At 46.6% G+C, this 20,607-nt stretch overlaps 1 protein-coding gene across 6 annotated transcripts in view; it reads left to right on the forward strand.

Annotated features, from left to right (window-relative positions):
• Positions 1 to 20,607, forward strand: part of nrxn3a (neurexin 3a) — a 199,108-nt gene that overhangs the window by 80,824 nt on the left and 97,677 nt on the right. For 4 of the 6 annotated variants that reach the window (XR_003976788.1, XR_003976789.1, XM_030356758.1 and 1 more), the window contains exons 11-17: positions 9,649 to 9,852; positions 11,973 to 11,999; positions 14,888 to 15,007; positions 15,314 to 15,434; positions 16,907 to 17,167; positions 18,176 to 18,366; positions 18,786 to 18,959. Coding sequence is in view for 4 of the 6 variants with exons in the window: in XM_030356758.1 (XP_030212618.1) it covers positions 9,649 to 9,852; positions 11,973 to 11,999; positions 14,888 to 15,007; positions 15,314 to 15,434; positions 16,907 to 17,167; positions 18,176 to 18,366; positions 18,786 to 18,959 (1,098 nt within the window). In the remaining 2 variants the exon portion in view is untranslated. Of the gene's footprint in view, positions 1 to 9,648; positions 9,853 to 11,972; positions 12,000 to 14,887; positions 15,008 to 15,313; positions 15,435 to 15,642; positions 15,672 to 16,906; positions 17,168 to 18,175; positions 18,367 to 18,785; positions 18,960 to 20,607 lie in introns of those variants that run through there. The other 2 variants (XM_030356760.1, XM_030356762.1) reach the window with 2 other exon arrangements.

Below are 20,607 nucleotides of genomic sequence, written 5' to 3' on the forward strand. Positions count from 1 at the left end.
ACATGTATACATACTACATATGATCTACTACATGCATACATACTACATATGATCTACTACATGTATTGTATACATACTACGTATGTCATATTGATTTACTACACGTATACAAACTACATATGTCCTATTGATCTACTACACGTATACTACATATGTCATGTTGATGTGCTACATGTATACATGCTACATATGTCATATTGAAGAGAATGGTTTGTTATGTTGGCCGGTCCATATCAATGAAGCATTTGGTAACCATAGTTAGCGGCGGAAAGAGTTCCGTGGATAAATGCACCTTGCACCTCGATACATTGGCCCTGGGACCAGGGTAGACAGGAAGTTTAGAAACACACTTTGGTGTTCCTTTGATGCACTTATTAAATGCATTCCTGGACGATACGGCCATGACGGATGATTAAGGAAGGATGTGTTCATCGTGGAGCAGTTTGGGGGTTAGTCTGAGGGTTTCTGCATGTTTGAGGGAAGAAGACAGGAAAAGGTATAGGAATGCTGTCTTGTCTTGGTATAGGAAGGCTGTCTCTGTATAGGAAGGCTGTCTCTGTATAGGAAGGCTGTCTCTGTATAGGAAGGCTGTCTCTGTATAGGAAGGCTGTCTCTGTATAGGAAGGCTGTCTCTGTATAGGAAGGCTGTCTCTGTATAGGAAGGCTGTCTCTGTATAGGAAGGCTGTCTCTGTATAGGAAGGCTGTCTCTGTATAGGAAGGCTGTCTCTGTATAGGAAGGCTGTCTCTGTATAGGAAGGCTGTCTCTGTATAGGAAGGCTGTCTCTGTATAGGAAGGCTGTCTCTGTATAGGAAGGCTGTCTCTGTATAGGAAGGCTGTCTCTATATAGGAATGTCCTGCTACTCTGCAGATCCCACATTCACTACACGTTATTATGTTGTCTTATTTGCCCTTCAGTTGTTCATACCTAAGGATGATCTTAATTCACCATCCCCACAATACGTCATTTGGGTTCAGAAAGCAGGGCATGGTCTGCATGTGTAAGGACTGTTGTAGGCCCTACCGTAACGAACACCGCTATCTATGGACAGTGTCCAACTATTGGCAAATCGTGGCTTTGCATTTCATTCTGCAAAGGAAAACCAAACCAAAGATTTCTCTGATGACACATCAAACAAAAGCCAAACACAACCACCTTTGACAAGTCATGGATACCACAAGGATTCATAATTAGTTATAACAAAAACATGAGAGTTGAAAACCAATTAACAGCAAAATTATTCCACAGCTTTAGCATATCAAATAACCAGGCCCGCGATAGGGATCTGCTGCTGCTCCAGTTTCCCCGTCTTCCCCGGCCTCCCCCCGGCCGGCCAGCCTTCCTCTCCCTTCCTCTTCTCTTTATCTTTCTTCTGCTCAAATCTAATTTGTAGATTTGGAGGCAAGCGGCCCTGCGCTGAGTCGCAGGTTCATCTGATAAAGTGTAATTCTGTGCAGAGCATATTGGACTATAGAGCCAGCGACATGAGGTGGATTTCATTATATCCTCTGTCTTCATTAGTGCTTTTATTTGATCACCGAAAGATTTGAGATTTGAGATTTGAAAATATGGTAAAAAGTGTTTTGTACATTTGTCACATGCAAACTACAGAGAGCTGCCTTTTTATTTCTTTATTTTACAATCTATTTTGTCATCTACTTGGCTGGCTTCTCTCTGGGCTGCGTGTAAACACACATATATACAAACACATACAAACATACACACACACACACACACACACACACACACACACACACACACACACACACACACACACACACACACACACACACACACACACACACACACTCTCTCACACGCTCTCACACACACACACAAACACACGCTCACACACACGCTCACACATAACACACACACACACACACACACACACACACACACACACACACACACAGACACACACACACACACACACACACACCCACACCCACACCACCCACACACACACACACACACACACACACACAGACACCCTCGGGCCCAGAGGGCTTTCAGCTCAGATGCGTATCTGAGCTGTGATGTGACAGCAGTGGTGACACCTCAAGGTCCGGCCAACATAACGACCCGCGCCAACACACTTGTTTGTTTGGGTGCGTATGCGTGTGTGTGTGTGTGCGTGTTCTTGTGTGTGTTTCCACAAGCACCTGACAAACTGGCGATTACTGGCCGTTGAGGGACATGTTGGCACCCGTGATGTTTACCCGATGGATGTTGGCTGTTCTGCATGGCGCTACCTGTCTCTGTCCTCAGCCTGCTCTCAAATATATATTCATATATTTATTAGAGAGAGAGAGAGGGAGAGAGAGAGAGAGAGAGAGAGAGAGAGAGAGAGAGAGAGAGAGAGAGAGAGAGAGAGAGAGAGGGAGAGGGAGACAGAGAGAGAGAGCGAGAGAGGGAGAGGGAGACAGAGAGAGAGAGAGAGAGAGAGAGGGAGAGGGAGACAGAGAGAGAGAGAGAGGGAGAGAGACAGAGAGAGAGAGAGAGAGACAGGGAGAGAGACAGGGAGAGGGAGAGAAATATAGAGACAAAAAGGATTAAGATGGAAGAGTCAATCAACTAAAGGTATATCAACTATTTCAAACCAGTCCGACATTCTTTCCATAGAGGTCATCGCGTGTCCACGCAGACACACACAGACACACACACACACACACACACGCACACACACGCACACACACACACACACACGCACGCACGCACACACACACACACACACACACACACACACACACACACACACACACACACACACACACACACACACACACACACACACACACACACACACACACCTCATCCAAGCGCCCCAATACCTTGAACGTAGGGCATGTCAGAGGTAATCTGACAGTTCAAGCTAAAGGCTGTATTGAGAATTTAAATGGTGCTTTTCTACCATGTTGCCAATCAAACACCTTGTCCATTAGGCTTCTCTCTACAGGCCTTCCTCCCATCAGCCACGGCTTCCCCTGGATCTGTTTGACTTGGCAATCAAATAAATATTGATGCAGGAAGGAACACACACACATATCTACATGCAGTCATGCACACACACAGACCAGAGATGAGGCCTCGATTGTGCGACTAAGAATAAGTCGCACTTAAGACGCACAAACAACAACTTGAAACTCGTCCTCAGAAGACTTCAGACTCGACTCAATATAAACGTACAATGCATCAATAAGCATAGAACTTTCCAAATCATCATTTGTTGTCCAAAGCGTACGAACGGCATCGAGGAGAGGACTGGGAACACCCAAAGCTCTCCTCGCTCTGCCCCAGAGCAGATCTCAGGTGGAACCATACGCTGGGTCCTTTAAACTCAATGGTTCTGTGTTCACCAGCAACCCAACTGAGAACCCTGATATACTTAGAACAGAATGATTATCACAAGATATGTCCCACTAATACATTGAAGAAACAAATACTAAAAACCTCAACTATTTGTATTAAAACATTAATTTGGTTCTTACAATTTGAATTGATGTGTGTAGGCCTTTATCTTTTTAAGAAACACGATAATAATATATCATTTATATTGCATACAATTCATTCATGTTGTATGTATCCATATTTTTCAAAGTTTGAAAATGGACTAGGATAATATCGATACAAAATAACAACATTGTGTGCTCAGTATCAGCCAAGTACGACCAGAACAGACTTGGGACTTGACTCGAGCTTCTGACCAAAGCCTTGAGAGTTGACTTAGATCTGACACACGCACACGGTCGGCCACACACACATAACAAGATGCATCAGCATCTTGTTATGCATTGTGCATAAGTCCATTGTGCACTTGTCTATACGTACCATGTGACGCAAAGATGTATTCAGGCACACAAACACACACACATTTAAAAAGTGAGATTTAAATGGTCATCGCAATGCCTGGCGTTTCCCCGGGTCTTTAACAAGATTTATTACTGCGTTTATTTCTACGGAGAGTTCGGCTTGAAAGCTTTCAGCCTCCCCTAAAACACATTGTTAGCAATGGAAAGGACCCCTAAAGCTCGAGTGTAGGAAACCATCCTTAGAGGACGACCAGACCACAACACAGACTCCCTCCCCCGCCTAACCTCATTGTGTTGCATGCACAGCTTCTGATTGGCCGATAGGCCGACCTGGTACTCAGTAATGAAGCGTCGAGGCACCGCCTGGGGCTGTTCTGGTGTGGCTGGGACCCTACTGGGCCCACTGGTTATACTGGGACCAGCACCATCTCCTGGTATTATCACTGGTTATAGTGGGACCAGCACCATCACCTGGTATTATCACTGGTTATAGTGGGACCAGCACCATCACCTGTTATCACTGGTTATACTGGGACCAGCACCATCACCTGTTATTATCACCTGGTTATAGTGGGACCAGCACCATCACCTGGTATTATCACTGGTTATAGTGGAACCAGCACCATCACCTGTTATTATCACTGGTTATAGTGGGACCAGCACCATCACCTGTTATTATCACCTGGTTATACTGGGACCAGCACCATTACCTGTTATTATCACTGGTTATAGTGGGACCAGCACCATCACCTGTTATTATCACCTGGTTATACTGGGACCAGCACCATCACCTGTTATTATCACCTGGTTATAGTGGGACCAGCACCATCACCTGTTATTATCACTGGTTATACTGGGACCAGCACCATCACCTGTTATTATCACCTGGTTATGGTGGGACCAGCACTATCACCTGTTATTATCACCTGGTTATAGTGGGACCAGCACCATCACCTGTTATTATCACTGGTTATACTGGGACCAGCACCATCACCTGTTATTATCACCTGGTTATACTGGGACCAGCACCATCACCTGTTATTATCACTGGTTATACTGGGACCAGCACCATCACCTGGTATTATCACTGGTTATACTGGGACCAGCACTATCACCTGTTATTATCAATGGTTATAGTGGGACCAGCACTATCACCTGTTATTATCACCTGGTTATACTGGGACCAGCACCATCACCTGTTATTATCACCTGGTTATGGTGGGACCAGCACTATCACCTGTTATTATCACCTGGTTATACTGGGACCAGCACTATCACCTGTTATTATCACCTGGTTATACTGTTATTATCACCTGGTTATGGTGGGACCAGAACCATCACCTGTTATTATCACCTGGTTATAATGATCACCTGTTATTATCACCTGGTTATACTGGGACCAGCACCATCACCTGTTATTATCACCTGGTTATACTGGGACCAGCACTATCACCTGTTATTATCACCTGGTTATACTGGGACCAGCACTATCACCTGTTATTATCACTGGTTATAATGATCACCTGTTAGTATCACCTGGTTATAATGATCACCTGTTATTATCACCTGGTTATAATGATCACCTGTTATTATCACCTGGTTATGATGGGAACAGAACCATCACCTGTTATTATCACCTGGTTATGGTGGGACCAGCACTATAACCTGTTATTATCACCTGGTTATAATGATCACCTGTTATTCTCACCTGGTTACAGTGGGACCAGCACTATCACCTGTTATTATCACCTGGTTATACTGGGACCAGCACTATCACCTGTTATTATCAATGGTTCTAGTGGGACCAGCACTATCACCTGTTATTATCACCTGGTTATACTGGGACCAGCACTATCACCTGTTATTATCACTGGTTATAATGATCACCTGTTATTATCACCTGGTTATAATGATCACCTGTTATTATCACCTGGTTATAATGATCACCTGTTATTATCACCTGGTTATGGTGGGACCAGCACCATCATCTGTTATTATCACCTGGTTATAATGATCACCTGGTATTATCACCTGGTTATGGTGGGACCAGCAAATTGCCTCTTACACAGTCATGTTCCTCTGCTCTCGTGTGACATGCAGTGTTTCATGATACGGCCAGATACCTTTCAGCCAATAGGAAGACAGGAGGAGTCTCTGAAGATCGCAACGATTCTAACGCTACAGCCCTATGCATTAAAAGTACAACATGTAAGCCTTGACAAGCACGCACGCACGCACGCACGCACGCACGCACGCACACGCACACACGCACGCACGCACGCACACACGCACACACACACGCACGCACACACAGTGTGGGTAACGACAAGATGGAGGACCATTATAAGGATGCGATGCAGGAATTCTACAGTTGCCATGGCAATCTCTATCAGCTGTAGTGGGCAGGCCTGCACATTCTTAAGCAGCCTCCACAGAAGGGAGAGAGAGAGAGAGAGAGAGAGAGAGAGAGAGAGAGAGAGAGAGAGAGAGAGAGAGAGAGAGAGAGAGAGGGGAGAGAGAGGGAGAGGTAGAGAGAGCAGGGGGAGGGAGAGAGAGGGAGGGAGAGATGAGAGAGAGAGGGGGAGATGGGAGAGGGAGGGGGAGATGGGAGAGGGAGAGGGAGAGATAAAGTAGCTCACAGTGTTCCTTGAGTTTAGTTTATGTTTCCAAGGGTCTATTTCGGTAGTATTTTGTGTGTGTGCCTTTGCTCAGGTGTGTGTGTTTGCCCTGCCATGTTTGTCCCCTCCTTGATGTCAGTGAGAGGCCAGTGTTTCAAAATAAAGGCGTGGAAGGGATGTGTGTGTCTGCTCTCCCAGTTCCCTAACCGCACAGCAGTTTGTATTTTCCTCTCTATCCCTCTCTCTCTCTCCCTCACTCACTCACTCACTCACTCACTCACTCACTCACTCACTCACTCACTCACTCACTCACTCACTCACTCACTCACTCACTCACTCACTCACTCACTCACTCACTCACATTTTGAGGATCGATACAGATCGCACTCCCTTTAACTGTTTCCTCATTTTCTGAAATATATTTTTGTGTGTTGCGGGAAAAAGAATGCAACCGATATCCACCGAGGGACGACAGTGGTGCACGAGCGCTCACAGATTGTTAAGCAGCCTGAGACACAGAGACACACCTCCCCAGTCACTTGTTCACCTGCAGCTGGAAACAACAGCAGCAACACAGCAAGCTCTGTCTCCATCTAGTGGCCATCCATGTTACTTGCATCAGCCCTTGCATGGAGGGTTATTCTGGGGTTTAAGATGCTGCTTACGTTGCGCTACCTTTGGGAATGCTACATTAAACAGAGTCAATGATGTAGAGCTACTTCATATTGCTGATTATAAATGAAGGGCCAATTTGAACTAATTTTTAACAATTTGAAGTGTACACACCTTAATGAAACAATTAATTTACGTAATTATGGCAACTACTTATTAAAGCAATTGGAGACAACATACTGCTAATTATATTATATTATACTTAGAGGTTAGAGAGGGTGCCTTCAGCTAGTTTTCTCATGGGGATGGGGTCATGGGGTTATATGTAGGGTCATATGGGGTCATGCTGTGTTTTCTCTGTGTGTGTGTGTGTGTCTCTGTGTGTCTGTGTGTGTGTGTGTGTGTGTGTGTGTGTGTGTGTGTGTGTGTGTGTGTGTGTGCCTGTGCCTGTGCCTGTGCCTGTGCGTGTGTGTGTGTGTGTGTGTGTGTGTCCTTATGTATGCGTGCAGTAATAAAGCCCATCCCCTGATGGACCAGTACACATCGCTATGAACATCAACAATTTGAATGCATTCAATCTCAGACTGAACTCTTTCCACACTAATGTGTTTCCATCCCGGCGTGGTGGGACTATAGATCAATGTTTCAGGGGTCCCAGCAGTGATCGCTAGCCGTCATCAAATTTCTAAATCCATGTGATTTGATTTGGCTTGTTCGGGTGCTAAGGCCCCAGAACACACGCACACACGCACGCCGCAGACAGACACAGAGCAACAAAGACTTTTCATCAAATAAATATTTGAAAAAAGATATCCAAGCTGCATTTGGTGACATTCAGTGGACAGTAAGCAGTACATGTTATTTGAGTTGTTGCCAGCAGATAGAAAGACGCAGAGTAAATGATGGTAGCTCTACTTGGTCACTTTGACCGAGGGCTTCAGTGCCCTTGGCACACGGAGAGGTAACGCCGTACCATTGGCTGGGCCCAGTGGGACCGGCAGCGTAATGGACATCGATTGGCCAGTAACTACATGGCCAGGTTGTGATTATGCCTGCGCTCCCCAGTCCAACGTCCTTTGGACTGAATAGCTTTCCTTCTCCCCATTTCTGTCAGTCTTAATCTCTCTCAGCTCGATCACTGGTTGTTCTTCATCACTCACAGACCCAGTACACACTGACACACACTCACAGATACCTTAGCATTCCCCACATGTCAACTCCAGTCCTGTGTGTGTGTGTGTGTGTGTGTGTGTGTGTGTGTGTGTGTGTGTGTGTGTGTGTGTGTGTGTGTGTGTGTGTGTGTGTGTGTGTGTGTGTGTGTGTGTTTGTGCACAGTATCAGTCTCTATTCTGCCCTTCACTGCTTTTCCTCCAACTTTTATAAGTGTGGTTGCCCACAAATCCATTTTATTGGCAGTTACATTTTCATCTTGCCAACCAGAGGAATGGAATCATTGTTCTCCATCTCAGTGTTCCAGCAGAGTGTCTCTTGTGCCACTCTCCTCGCTTTTGTCAAACATGTCAATGCTTCCTTTTGTAACGCTATCATACAGAACTTCTGGGCCAGATGAAAAGAAAAGAAAATGCCAAATGACTCACTGAATATTCTTCTCATCTCTCCTTCCCTCGCCCTCTCTCTCTCACACTAGCTTGGATTTCTGTTCCTCTTTCTCTCTTTCTCATACTCTCTCTCTCTCTCTCTCTCTCTCTCTCTCTCTCTCTCTCTCTCTCTCTCTCTCTCTCTCTCTCTCTCTCTCTCACTCATCGCCCTCTCTCTTGCCCCTCTCTCTCTCTCTCTCTCTCTCCCTTCTCTCTCTCTCTCTCTCTCTCTCTCTCTCTCTCTCTCTCTCTCTCTCTCTCTCTCCCTCTCTCAATCGCCCTCTCTCTTGCCCCTCTCTCCCTTCTCTCTCTCCCTTCTCTCTCTCCCTTCTCTCTCTCTCTCTCTCTCTCTCTCTCTCTCTCTCTCTCTCTCTCTCTCTCTCTCTCTCTCTCTCTCTCTCTCGTTCCCCTCTCCTTGTCTTTGTCTCTCAATTCAATTCATTCAAAATACCCTTATTGGTATGTGCAATAAACATTTACAAGTACACTGGTACAGTAAAGAAATGTATCTGCTTGTGTTGTAAATACACGATTTAGAAACTTTGGCCAGCAGGTGCTAATGACGAGGGTGCAGCCCTATAATAATGAGTGGTTGACCTGAAGTATTTTATTTGGTTGGGTCGGTGGGTATTAACTTGGTGGGGGAAGTTATTCTGTTTAGTTATTCGATGGTTAAAATCTGCAACCTCACGGCTAGATGGCACTAAATCCTTCACACTGCAGCTTTATTTACTATCCATCCATTTTACTTTGAGTTTGTATAATTAAGGAAATGAACGGTTGCATTGTTCATACACGGAATCAGGGGCGCCGAAAAGGGGGGGTAAAGGAGACGGATTCTAGGGGCCCATGATGGAGGGGGGTCCAGAGAGGCCCATAATGATGATGAAATTATAATACAGAAGGCCCTGTAAAGATTCTTTTCATGGGGCCCAAAATCCCTAGCGGCGCCCCTGCACGGAATGTTACGGAAAGAGTTAAAGCCCAACCCCTGGTGTGTCCCGGCAGAGTCCTCGGTGCTGTCGTACGACGGCAGCATGTACATGAAGGTGGTGATGCCCACCGTGATGCACACGGAGGCGGAGGACGTCAGCCTGCGCTTCCGCTCCCAGCGCGCCTACGGCATCCTCATGGCAACCACGTCGCGCGACTCGGCTGATACGCTGCGTCTGGAGCTGGACGGCAGCCGCGTCAAACTCACCGTCAACCTAGGTATCGTATACCACAAGCACTCCACACTCCCCGCCCTCACCCCACGTCCATCCAGCCACCCGTCCATCCGTCACCCCCCCCCCCCCCCCCCCCCCCCCCCCCCCCATACCACCACAGTTCCTTTCAGATATCCCTTATTTCAACTCTCTTTTGTGCCCCATTCTCTTCATCGCTTACATTACAACACAAATATGATATAGAGAGTTATATATACCTCCAGTATATCAACAGTAAATCGACAAATTGTTCATATTGTTTGCATGGATTTATATTGCAGTTCTGTGTAAAGTTAATGATAGATTGCATATTGAATCATTATTGTCTGTAGAGGCTAAGGCTAAAGTGTCTAAGAGCAAAATGTCATAATTTGTGATTCTATTTGGCACATCTTTTGAAAAAGACACTCCACAGTCATCCATGTTCCTACTTTGAGAGCTTTTGAGGCCCAGTACAATCGCACCAAACATACACATAGCCGTCAACACACACTCAACTGTAACCTTTTGCTATTTTTTTGACTATTTCCTTCATCAACACAAAACTCTGCAGAGACTTTTTAAGACCGTCACACCATGTTCAACAACTGATCTTTACTTTGTCACTCAACAGGGAAATAGAAAAAAAAAGAGATCCCACCAATAACAACATGTATCTATAAAGAGTGTTCTTTCATTCTGTTCTTCTAATCTAGTTGTTCTTTTTTGTCGCCGACAATGCAGGCCTTTTGCCTTACACTTTTTTGAACATGTTATTTTTGCTTTCAACTCCATTCCCATCATGCTTTGTCAAAAGATGGTATTCACCCCTTCAAAGGCCTTCAGCCTGCGTCCCGTCAGGCGAACAGCCCGAGAACAGAGCCCAGACACCTGCAGCGGCCAGCCCCATAGCGCACTCTCTTTGTGACACTGACCGTGGCGCAAACAGGAGAGCCGCTTACTGTTAGCGCAGCCAGCTTACCAAGGAGATTAGGACATATAGACATATTTGCGATTGTCATACCAATAAAATATGTTTTTTTTTGCCGAAGCAATACTATTTACTTTACGCAAGAATTTGTCAAACATTTCAATGTATAGAGCTTAACTTTAGGATCTCGCACCATTCCTTTAACGTAAACCTTTATCTAATTCATACTTATAATAATAGCTACTCAAACTAGATTAATCTGCAAAATAAATGATACAACTCTTACCATCTAAAATCTATCCCCATGGAAGGGCTTTAAAGGCTGGTGTCCGATAGCGGAGTGCCTTCACTCCGAGGACGCAGCGGTCAGCGTAGGGACTCAGTGGGAGGGGCCTTGTGCTCTGCATGGTACTGGTGTTGATTGGATCGAGGCTGTTCGCCCCCACTTTTCTGTTGCGGTTGACGACACATGAACCCAGCAGCCACATCGTGACCAACATAGACCCCCCCAGACCGAGGCTGCTGGGGCCTCATATAGGGGGACATATTGGCCATTATGTTTCAAGAATTAAGAAACCTTTGACCAGAAGAATTCGACCCATTTGACCGATCGTTAATATCATCTCTAAATTCTGTTCCAAAAACCTATGGCTCCAAGATTACAAGCAACCACCTCCTTCTTGCTAAATATCTGCGTTCATTTTAAAGCCTGTTTAGCCAATGAGTTGGTGTGGAGGCTGTGGAGCCGATGGCTTTGACTATAATCCGGAAACCAAACTTTAAGAACCAAAACTTTACCAAAATAAAACAACTTGGGTTGGACAACTGATGTGGCTGGTACACTAAAAGCGGCCATTTTTTTCCACAATGACACAAATCTAAATAATAATTAATACTTAAAACTGTTAAACTGTTAAACTTTTAAAACTGTCAAAACATGTAATGGCAATTGAACATTTTAACAACATCATATCTAACTGTTTATAATTACCCCATCATATAATATGTCTACAAATTCTCTTGACTGACTGTAACGTCACTATTTACCATTACATAATATAATTATTCATTAATGTTAAATATATATTTACAATAAAATGGCTGCCGCTCTGCATGTGGACGTCCCCGGAAGGGTGGAATTCTTGTTTTTGGATGTCTGCAGCTATAACCTTGAAGGATGCAATTTCATCTGTCATTTATTCTTCCCCATCTAGACTGTATCAGGATAAACTGTAACTCCAGTAAGTTAACACAAGTTTCATTTTGCTTTCTATGCTGATATTAATGATGATGATGACGATGATGATGATGATAATATGTTGATATATTTCACAAAATGTTTTATATTTATCTAATGTTTCTTGGAAGTGTGCCTCTCCTGGACCCCCCCCCCCCCCCTCCCTCACCCAACCCCAACAAAAAGAGTATGTTTGTGATATAGAAGAAGGGGTTTTGGATCGGACTGGTTGGCCCGTCAGACCAGAGTAGTAGAACACACAGGATGCTCCAGACCAGAGCAGCAGAACACAGAGAGCGCTCCAGACCAGAGTAGTAGAACACACAGGGTGCTCCAGACCAGAGCAGCAGAACACAGAGAGCGCTCCAGACCAGAGTAGTAGAACACACAGGGTGCTCCAGACCAGAGCAGCAGAACACAGAGAGCGCTCCAGACCAGAGTAGCAGAACACACAGAGCGCTCCAGACCAGAGCAGCAGAACACACAGGGTGCTCCAGACCAGAGCAGCAGAACACAGAGAGCGCTCCAGACCAGAGCAGCAGAACACAGAGAGCGCTCCAGACCAGAGCAGCAGAACACAGAGAGCGCTCCAGACCAGAGCAGCAGAACACAGAGAGCGCTCCAGACCAGAGCAGCAGAACACAGAGAGCGCTCCAGACCAGAGCGGCAGAACACACAGACCGCTCCAGACCAGAGTAGTAGAACACACAGGCTGCTCCAGACCAGAGCAGCAGAACACAGAGAGCGCTCCAGACCAGAGTAGCAGAACACACAGGGTGCTCCAGACCAGAGTAGTAGAACACACAGAGCGCTCCAGACCAGAGTAGTAGAACACACAGAGCGCTCCAGACCAGAGTAGCAGACCACACAGAGCGCTCCAGACCAGAGTAGTAGAACACACAGGGTGCTCCAGACCAGAGCAGCAGAACACAGAGAGCGCTCCAGACCAGAGTAGTAGAACACACAGGGTGCTCCAGACCAGAGCAGCAGAACACAGAGAGCGCTCCAGACCAGAGTAGTAGAACACACAGGGTGCTCCAGACCAGAGTAGTAGAACACACAGAGCGCTCCAGACCAGAGTAGCAGACCACACAGAGCGCTCCAGACCAGAGTAGCAGAACACACAGGGTCCTCCAGACCAGAGTAGTAGAACACACAGAGCGCTCCAGACCAGAGTAGCAGACCACACAGAGCGCTCCAGACCAGAGTAGTAGAACACACAGAGCGCTCCAGACCAGAGTAGTAGAACACACAGGGTGCTCCAGACCAGAGTAGTAGAACACACAGGGTGCTCCAGACCAGAGTAGTAGAACACACAGAGCGCTCCAGACCAGAGTAGCAGAACACAGAGTGGTGTTTGATAATCGTTTAGGGCGTATTTCCTTTTGTTCTGTTGTCTTCTCCGTTTCCCAAACATGTTAATGTTTTATGTTGATATTCTTAATCAATATATCAATCATTTTATCCAACACAGAATACTTTATACTTCTGTAACTGTATTTACAGCTTTATATATAATTATTATTATCGATATTTATTATTTTGTTGTAAATGGTTATCATTGCTTAAAATTGCCAAAACATTTTCTTATGTTTTGACACGATGCAAGAAAAGAAACATTTTCATAGCCACGATTAATAAATGACTGATCATGACTGCATACTGTGATGAGTATGAATATTGCAAGAATTTGTATGAAATATGAAGATACTGATCCTACTCATAGCATAGTAAACAAGGACATCAGAGTCTTGAAAATGTTTAACTTAAGCTCCTTACAGGACAATTGTAAAAATTCACTTTTATCTTGATAACTTTCAATATAACCAATACAAGGAAGGGATCGAAGGTGAAAGCCAGTAGAGCAATCGGAAATACTTTACCATGATCCAGGTCATTCTGTATTGTATTCATATTGAGCATGTAGAATAGTTTTGGTTCCCTGGTTACCTTATCTCCGGCTCTCTTATCCTATCTCTCATGCTCTTGCTGTCAGGGTTTGTTGGTTCACTTGGTCTTGGATTGCTTTGACTCCTCAATAGGTCTTATATATTATTAATCCCAGACTAGTAGCAGCAGTCGAATATAGGAAGAGAGTGAATTGAAACAGATTATAAAATGAAAGTACTTTTCATACACAAGGCAGACTCAATGTGCTTCACATAGAAACATTGTTTCTATGTGATAAAATACAATATTAAAATAAAATAGACAAGTATAATAAAAAAAGCAAAGTTAAAAATACAATTAAAAAAGATTAGCAGTAGATAATAGATAATAAGGACATACAGACAGACAGGCAGTGGGACAGACAGACAGACAGACAGACAGACAGTCAATGCCTGCTCTATTCTATGTGGAATTCTGTATCTAGAATATCCAGTAAAAGTTGAAGGAAGATAATATACCATGCGTAAAATTATGAACACGTCACATCTCTGTCACGCTATGACTCACATATTATTAAAACTAATACGCAAAGTGACTTATAATTGATGTAGATTAAAATAAATCATCCTGAAATAATTTTCATATCCTATGATGAGTGAAAAGCAATTCATTCGATTTTTCTTTACAAGATACTCTCCCCATATATATTAGTATCCACTTATCAAATAAACAATGTGGTTTAATTGACTTATTTTAAACAATGCAGATGTTAACACAGAAATATCTTGAACTTGTGCAAAATTTGCTCTTCATTATGAAACCAATCCTTTATTTTCCTCAGCCTCTTGAATAACTATCGGGAAAACAACGATAAAAATACGAAAATAAGCAAGCCAAATTTAAGAGAACTGAACAACATTGACAAACAAACTAATGGGGAAAACAAAGGTTTGGTTGAACCCAAAGGATGATTTTAACTTTGTAACTGACCATCGTTCTCAGGCAAAGGACCAGAGACTCTGTATGCTGGGCAAAAACTCAATGATAATGAGTGGCACACAGTCCGGGTGGTCCGCAGAGGGAAACTCTACAAGCTTACGGTTGACGATGATGTAGCAGAAGGTACTTCACTGATAAGGGTTCAATGCTTCTTTAGTGGCCTGAGTCAGCCCCGGTGGCTCTCCTGGCTGTTATTGTTGCCCCTACTATTGATTACCACATTCCTCTAGTTTCCTCAAACTCAATGCAGAAGTAGCACAAATGCCGTTGGATGCATACGATTAATTTCAACATTTAAATCTAAATCTATGAAAGCCTCCTGTAAGCTCGGGCTCCTCTACGGCGTGAGTGTCAGACACGTGTTCTCTTCTTCCTTTGTGTTGTGCTTCTCTTTTCAACCCCCCCCCTCCACCACCTTCCCGCCCCCAGGGCAGATGGCCGGCGACCACACCCGCCTGGAGTTCCACAACATCGAGACGGGCATCATGACCGAGCGCCGCTTCGTCTCCAGCATCCCCTCCAGCTTCATCGGCCACCTGCAGAGCCTAAGGTACCCCGACCCCTGACCCTAAACCTGACCCTAACCCTGACCCCTAACCCTTACCCTGACCCTAACCCTAACCCTGACCCCTAACCCTGACCCTAACCCCTAACCCTTACCCTGACCATAAACCTAACCCTAACCCTGACCCTAACCCCTAACCCTTACCCTGACCCTAACCCTAACCCTGACCCCTAACCCTGACCCTAACCCCTCCAGTTTCATCGGCCACCTGCAGAGCCTCAGGTACCCCGACCCCTGACCCTAAACCTGACCCTAACCCTGACCCCTAACCCTCACCCTGACCCTAAACCTAACCCTGACCCTCACCCTGACCCTAAACCTGACCCTGCAGAGCCTCAGGTACCCCGACCCCTGACCCTAAACCTAACCCTAACCCTGACCCTCACCCTGACCCTAAACCTAACCCTAACCCTTACCCTGACCATAAACCTAACCCTAACCCTGACCCTAACCCCTCCAGCTTCATCGGCCACTTGCAGAGCCTCAGGTACCCCGACCCCTGACCCTAACCCTGACCCCTAACCCTCACCCTGACCGTAAACCTAACCCTGCAGAGCCTCAGGTACCCCGACCCCTGACCCTAAACCTAACCCTAACCCTGACCCTCACCCTGACCCTAAACCTAACCCTAACCCTAACCCTGACCCTAACCCTGACCCGAACCCTGACCCGAACCCTGACCCTAACCCTGACCCTCACCCTGACCCTAAACCTGACCCTAACCCTAACCCTGACCCCTAACCCTGACCCCTAACCCGAACCCTGACCCGAACCCTGACCCGAACCCTGACCCTAACCCTGACCCTCACCCTGACCCTAAACCTGAACCTAACCCTGACCCTCACCCTGACCCTAAACCTCAACCTAACCCTGACCCTCACACTGACCCTAACCCTGACCCCTAACCCTGACCCTGAACCTAACCCTGACCCTAACCCTGACCCTAAACCTGACCCTAACCCTGACCCTCACCCTGACCCCTAACCCTAACCCTGACCCCTAACCCTGACCCCTAACCCTGACCCTAACCCTGACCCTCACCCTGACCCTAAACCTGAACCTAACCCTGACCCTCACACTGACCCCAAACCCTGACCCCTAACCCTGACCCTGACCCTTAACCCTAACCCTGACCCTGACCCTCACCCTGACCCTAAACCTGACCCTAACCCTAACCCTGACCCCTAAACCTGACCCTAAACCTCACCCTAACCCTGACCCCTAAACCTGACCCGAACCCTGACCCTCACCCTAACCCTGACCCTAACCCTGACCCTGACCCTAACCCTGACCCTCACCCTGACCCTCACCCTGACCCTGACCCTAACTCTCTATCAGCAACGTATTATTCAATCCAGAATGTCCGTCTTGTATCGGTGTTCCAAACAGAAAATAATTTCGGTTACTAGAGTTAGTAGAGGCCGCTGTGATGATGACGCGTGTGGACCCCCTCCCAGGTTCAACGGTATGTTCTACATCGACCTGTGTAAGAACGGCGACATCGACTACTGCGAGCTCAACGCCCGCTTCGGCGTGCGCTCCATCATCGCCGACCCCGTGACCTTCAAGAGCAAGAGCAGCTACCTGAGCCTGGCCACGCTGCAGGCCTACACCTCCATGCACCTCTTCTTCCAGTTCAAGACCACCTCCCCCGACGGCTTCATCCTCTTCAACTCGGGCGACGGCAACGACTTCATCGCCGTGGAGCTGGTGAAAGGGTGAGAGTTCACAGGCAGGACGATCGCCAACCGTTGTCTTCCAATATGGTTTATGCTTGTTTTCGCATGTCTGCAGCGATAACCTTGAAGGTTGCAATTTGAACACACACGCACGCAGAAATGCGATATCCATTTTTAAGCTATGGGACAGTGTCGTAGTTGGAGCCATATTTATAGGTGATAAGATGTTTCCATTACAGCATGACTAGGGGTGCTGTTCTGCTCATTTGATCACGTTGTAAAGGTCTGGTTGATCAATAACATTGCTTGGTCGGAGCCACATGTTTTATAGTAAACCATAGTTACATCAGGGCTAAAAGTAACAAACTAACATCTTCTAACCCAGATCAGAAGGGTTCTTCATCCCAGAAGCAGCTCTTACAGCGCTGAACACTCGGTGAAATCTGGTGCTGTCCAGCTGTTTTCAGCTGGACAGCACCACAACCTTTGTGTGTGTGCCAGTTGTGTACTGGCCAATCTGCACATCACAGTCTGCACACTCTGCATCACACTCTGCACATCGCACTCTGCATCACACTCTGCTTCACACTCTGCTTCACACTCTGCTTCACACTCTGCATCACACTCTGCATCACACTCTGCATCACACTGCATCACACTCTGCTTCACACCCTGCTTCACACTCTGCATCACACTCTGCATCACACTCTGCATCACACTCTGCACATCACATTCTGAACACTCTGCATCACACTCTGCTTCACACTCTGCATCACACTCTGCACATCACTCTGCTACACACTTTGCTTCACACTCTGCTTCACACTCTGCATCTCACTCTGCTTCACACTCTGCACATCACACTCTGCACATCACACTCTGCTTCACACTCTGCTTCACACTCTGCTTCACACTCTGCATCACACTCTGCATCACACTCTGCACATCACACTCTGCATCACACTCTGCTTCACACTCTGCAGTCTGCCCTCGGTCCTCGGCCCTCGGCCCTCCAACCTGCCTGCTCCTTGTTGTGTTCGGCTGCAGGTACATCCACTACGTGTTTGACCTGGGGAACGGGCCCAACCTCATCAAGGGCAAGAGCGACATGGCCCTTAACGACAACCAATGGCACAATGTGGTCATCACCCGGGACAACAGCAACACCCACACGCTGAAGGTCGACGCCACGGCAACCAGCCAGAGCATCAATGGCGCCAAGAACCTCGACCTGAAAGGTAAGGGAGCTGAGGGAGACGTCTGATGGGGCTGACCTGTAGGAGGTCTGCTGTAGTGAGGGGGGGAACAGATTAACGTTGAGATGAATCGAGGTGCCTTTCTGCACGAACGATATATAGCGCCATCTATAGATTTAAAATCAATGCTGATCTTCAAAATGTATGAATGTGTGTGTGTGTTCACTTCCCTTGTGTGAAGTGTACTCACTGTGGAGAGAAACTCGGATAACACCAGTATAAATATCTGAAGAGACCGTTGTTTCTGCTCCACCCCCTCCCTGTCTGCCCCGCCCCCTCCCTGTCTGCCCCACCCCCTCCCTGTCTGCTCCTCCCCCTCCCTGTCTGCTCCTCCCCCTCCCTGTCTGCCCCGCCCCCTCCCTGTCTGCTCCTCCCCCTCCCTGTCGGCCCCGCCCCTGCAGGAGACCTGTTCATCGCGGGCCTGGGCCCCGGGATGTACAGCAGCCTGCCCAAGCTGGTGGCGTCGCGGGAGGGCTTCCAGGGATGCCTGGCCTCCGTGGACCTGAACGGCCGGCTGCCCGACCTGCTGAGCGACGCTCTGTTCCGCAGCGGGCAGATCGAGCGCGGCTGCGAAGGTACGCCCTCCCTCCGCGCCGTGTCCGACTCCGACCCCGACTTCGGCTTCTACAAGCTGAACCTCGGCGCCAACGGCAGCGCGGGGGGGCCCTTCTTCCTGCTCAACGCTAACAGCAGCGCGGCAGCGGGGCTGGGCCCGGGGCCCGGCCGGGGCCCTGGCACCAGGCTGCTTGTCGCTGCACTGCTGGCGTCGCTCGCCATCCGTTGAGTAGAGAGCCCGACCAACCCGTCAGCAGGCAGCAAGCAGCCAGCCACACTCTGTCCGCTGTGGTCATCGGCCTCAATGATGTCATAAACTTACTAATCAACATCATCATCGTCATCAGCGTCATCTTCATCCTCATCATCACCCCAACCCGATCGCTGTCAGGCCCCTGAGGACCGGCCACACCGAACTACACACACTACACAACTACACAACACAAAGTCAGGTGCTCCATGTTGTTTTTTGTTGTCCAATATGCTGTTGCTCTCCGAAAAGAGGTAAGAGCCATGAAAATGTTTCCTGTAGAAATTATGATATCCAATATTGATTAGCGTACGTAGGCTACATCACAAGCATCCATGCCTCCCACGTCCCAATGAACCACCTGATTGTACCGCCTCGTTCATGTGTTTTAGAGCTGCTGGATTCCAGTTAAAGAGTCATACTGAACCATCATTGCCAAACCTGAGCCCAGCGCTGACACATTAAAACCTTAGAGTCTGTGTCTACATTACAATTAAAACAATCCAATAGGAAGAGTATCCAGATATGAGGATGGGACGTGTATGTTCTCTACAAACCATGGATAAGGTGTCTGTCAGAGAGCAGAGCCCCCTTCCTCTGGCCGTGCGGTATGCCCACAAAGAAAAGATGATTGCCATGGGTTCAGTGCGCCGTGTGTGGTTTTCTAATTGTCAAAGTGTGTGTCCACGTCCAGCCACACATGACGGGGCTGCTGCGGAGACCTTCTGCTTAGGAGGCACAACCCGTTGTGAACAATAGATGTCCGTTTGAATGTGCAATGCATGATCACCTCATCTCTTATTGTTATTTTTTCCAGTTTATTCCTCAGTCTGCTCTCATTTGCATGTTAACTCTTTTCTTTAAACGTTTATTTCAAGGGAATGTTTTTTTTGTTTGTCTTTCTCAACATATTTTTGAGTTCTTCATAGACTGTATTTGTTTGTCATGTGCAACTTCACGTCAGTAGTGATTAAATTAAGAAGGAACAACCTTATGTTTGTTTTCTCTTGAAACATGTAATTTAATATTCTGGATATGAAAAAAAATGGTAAATTCATTTATTTTTCAAATAAAACGGCATAAATCATGTTTTGTTTCATTTGTATCGTCTACTGTCATTTCCATTGTAAGAAGTCATTTTTATGTTTGCCTGTATGCTTCCATTAACTCTCAGCTTCTTCATATAAATGTACAGTGTAAACAATGTTAATATATTAGTTGTTCTAGCAGAACAAATGCAGTCGCAACGATTGTATACAATGTATTACCGACGAGTACATTGCAATTATCCCTCATCCTTTGCAGCTGAAACAACCCTCGAATCAGTTCCATGACTGAGCACCACTCCACTGGATGTAATTCGCCTTCTCAATCACTAGATGGCGGTGCTGTTTAATGGAATGAACCGCGATAGTTCC

This window comes from Gadus morhua, chromosome 5 (assembly GCF_902167405.1).
Source record: "Gadus morhua chromosome 5, gadMor3.0, whole genome shotgun sequence".
NCBI lineage: Eukaryota > Metazoa > Chordata > Actinopteri > Gadiformes > Gadidae > Gadus > Gadus morhua.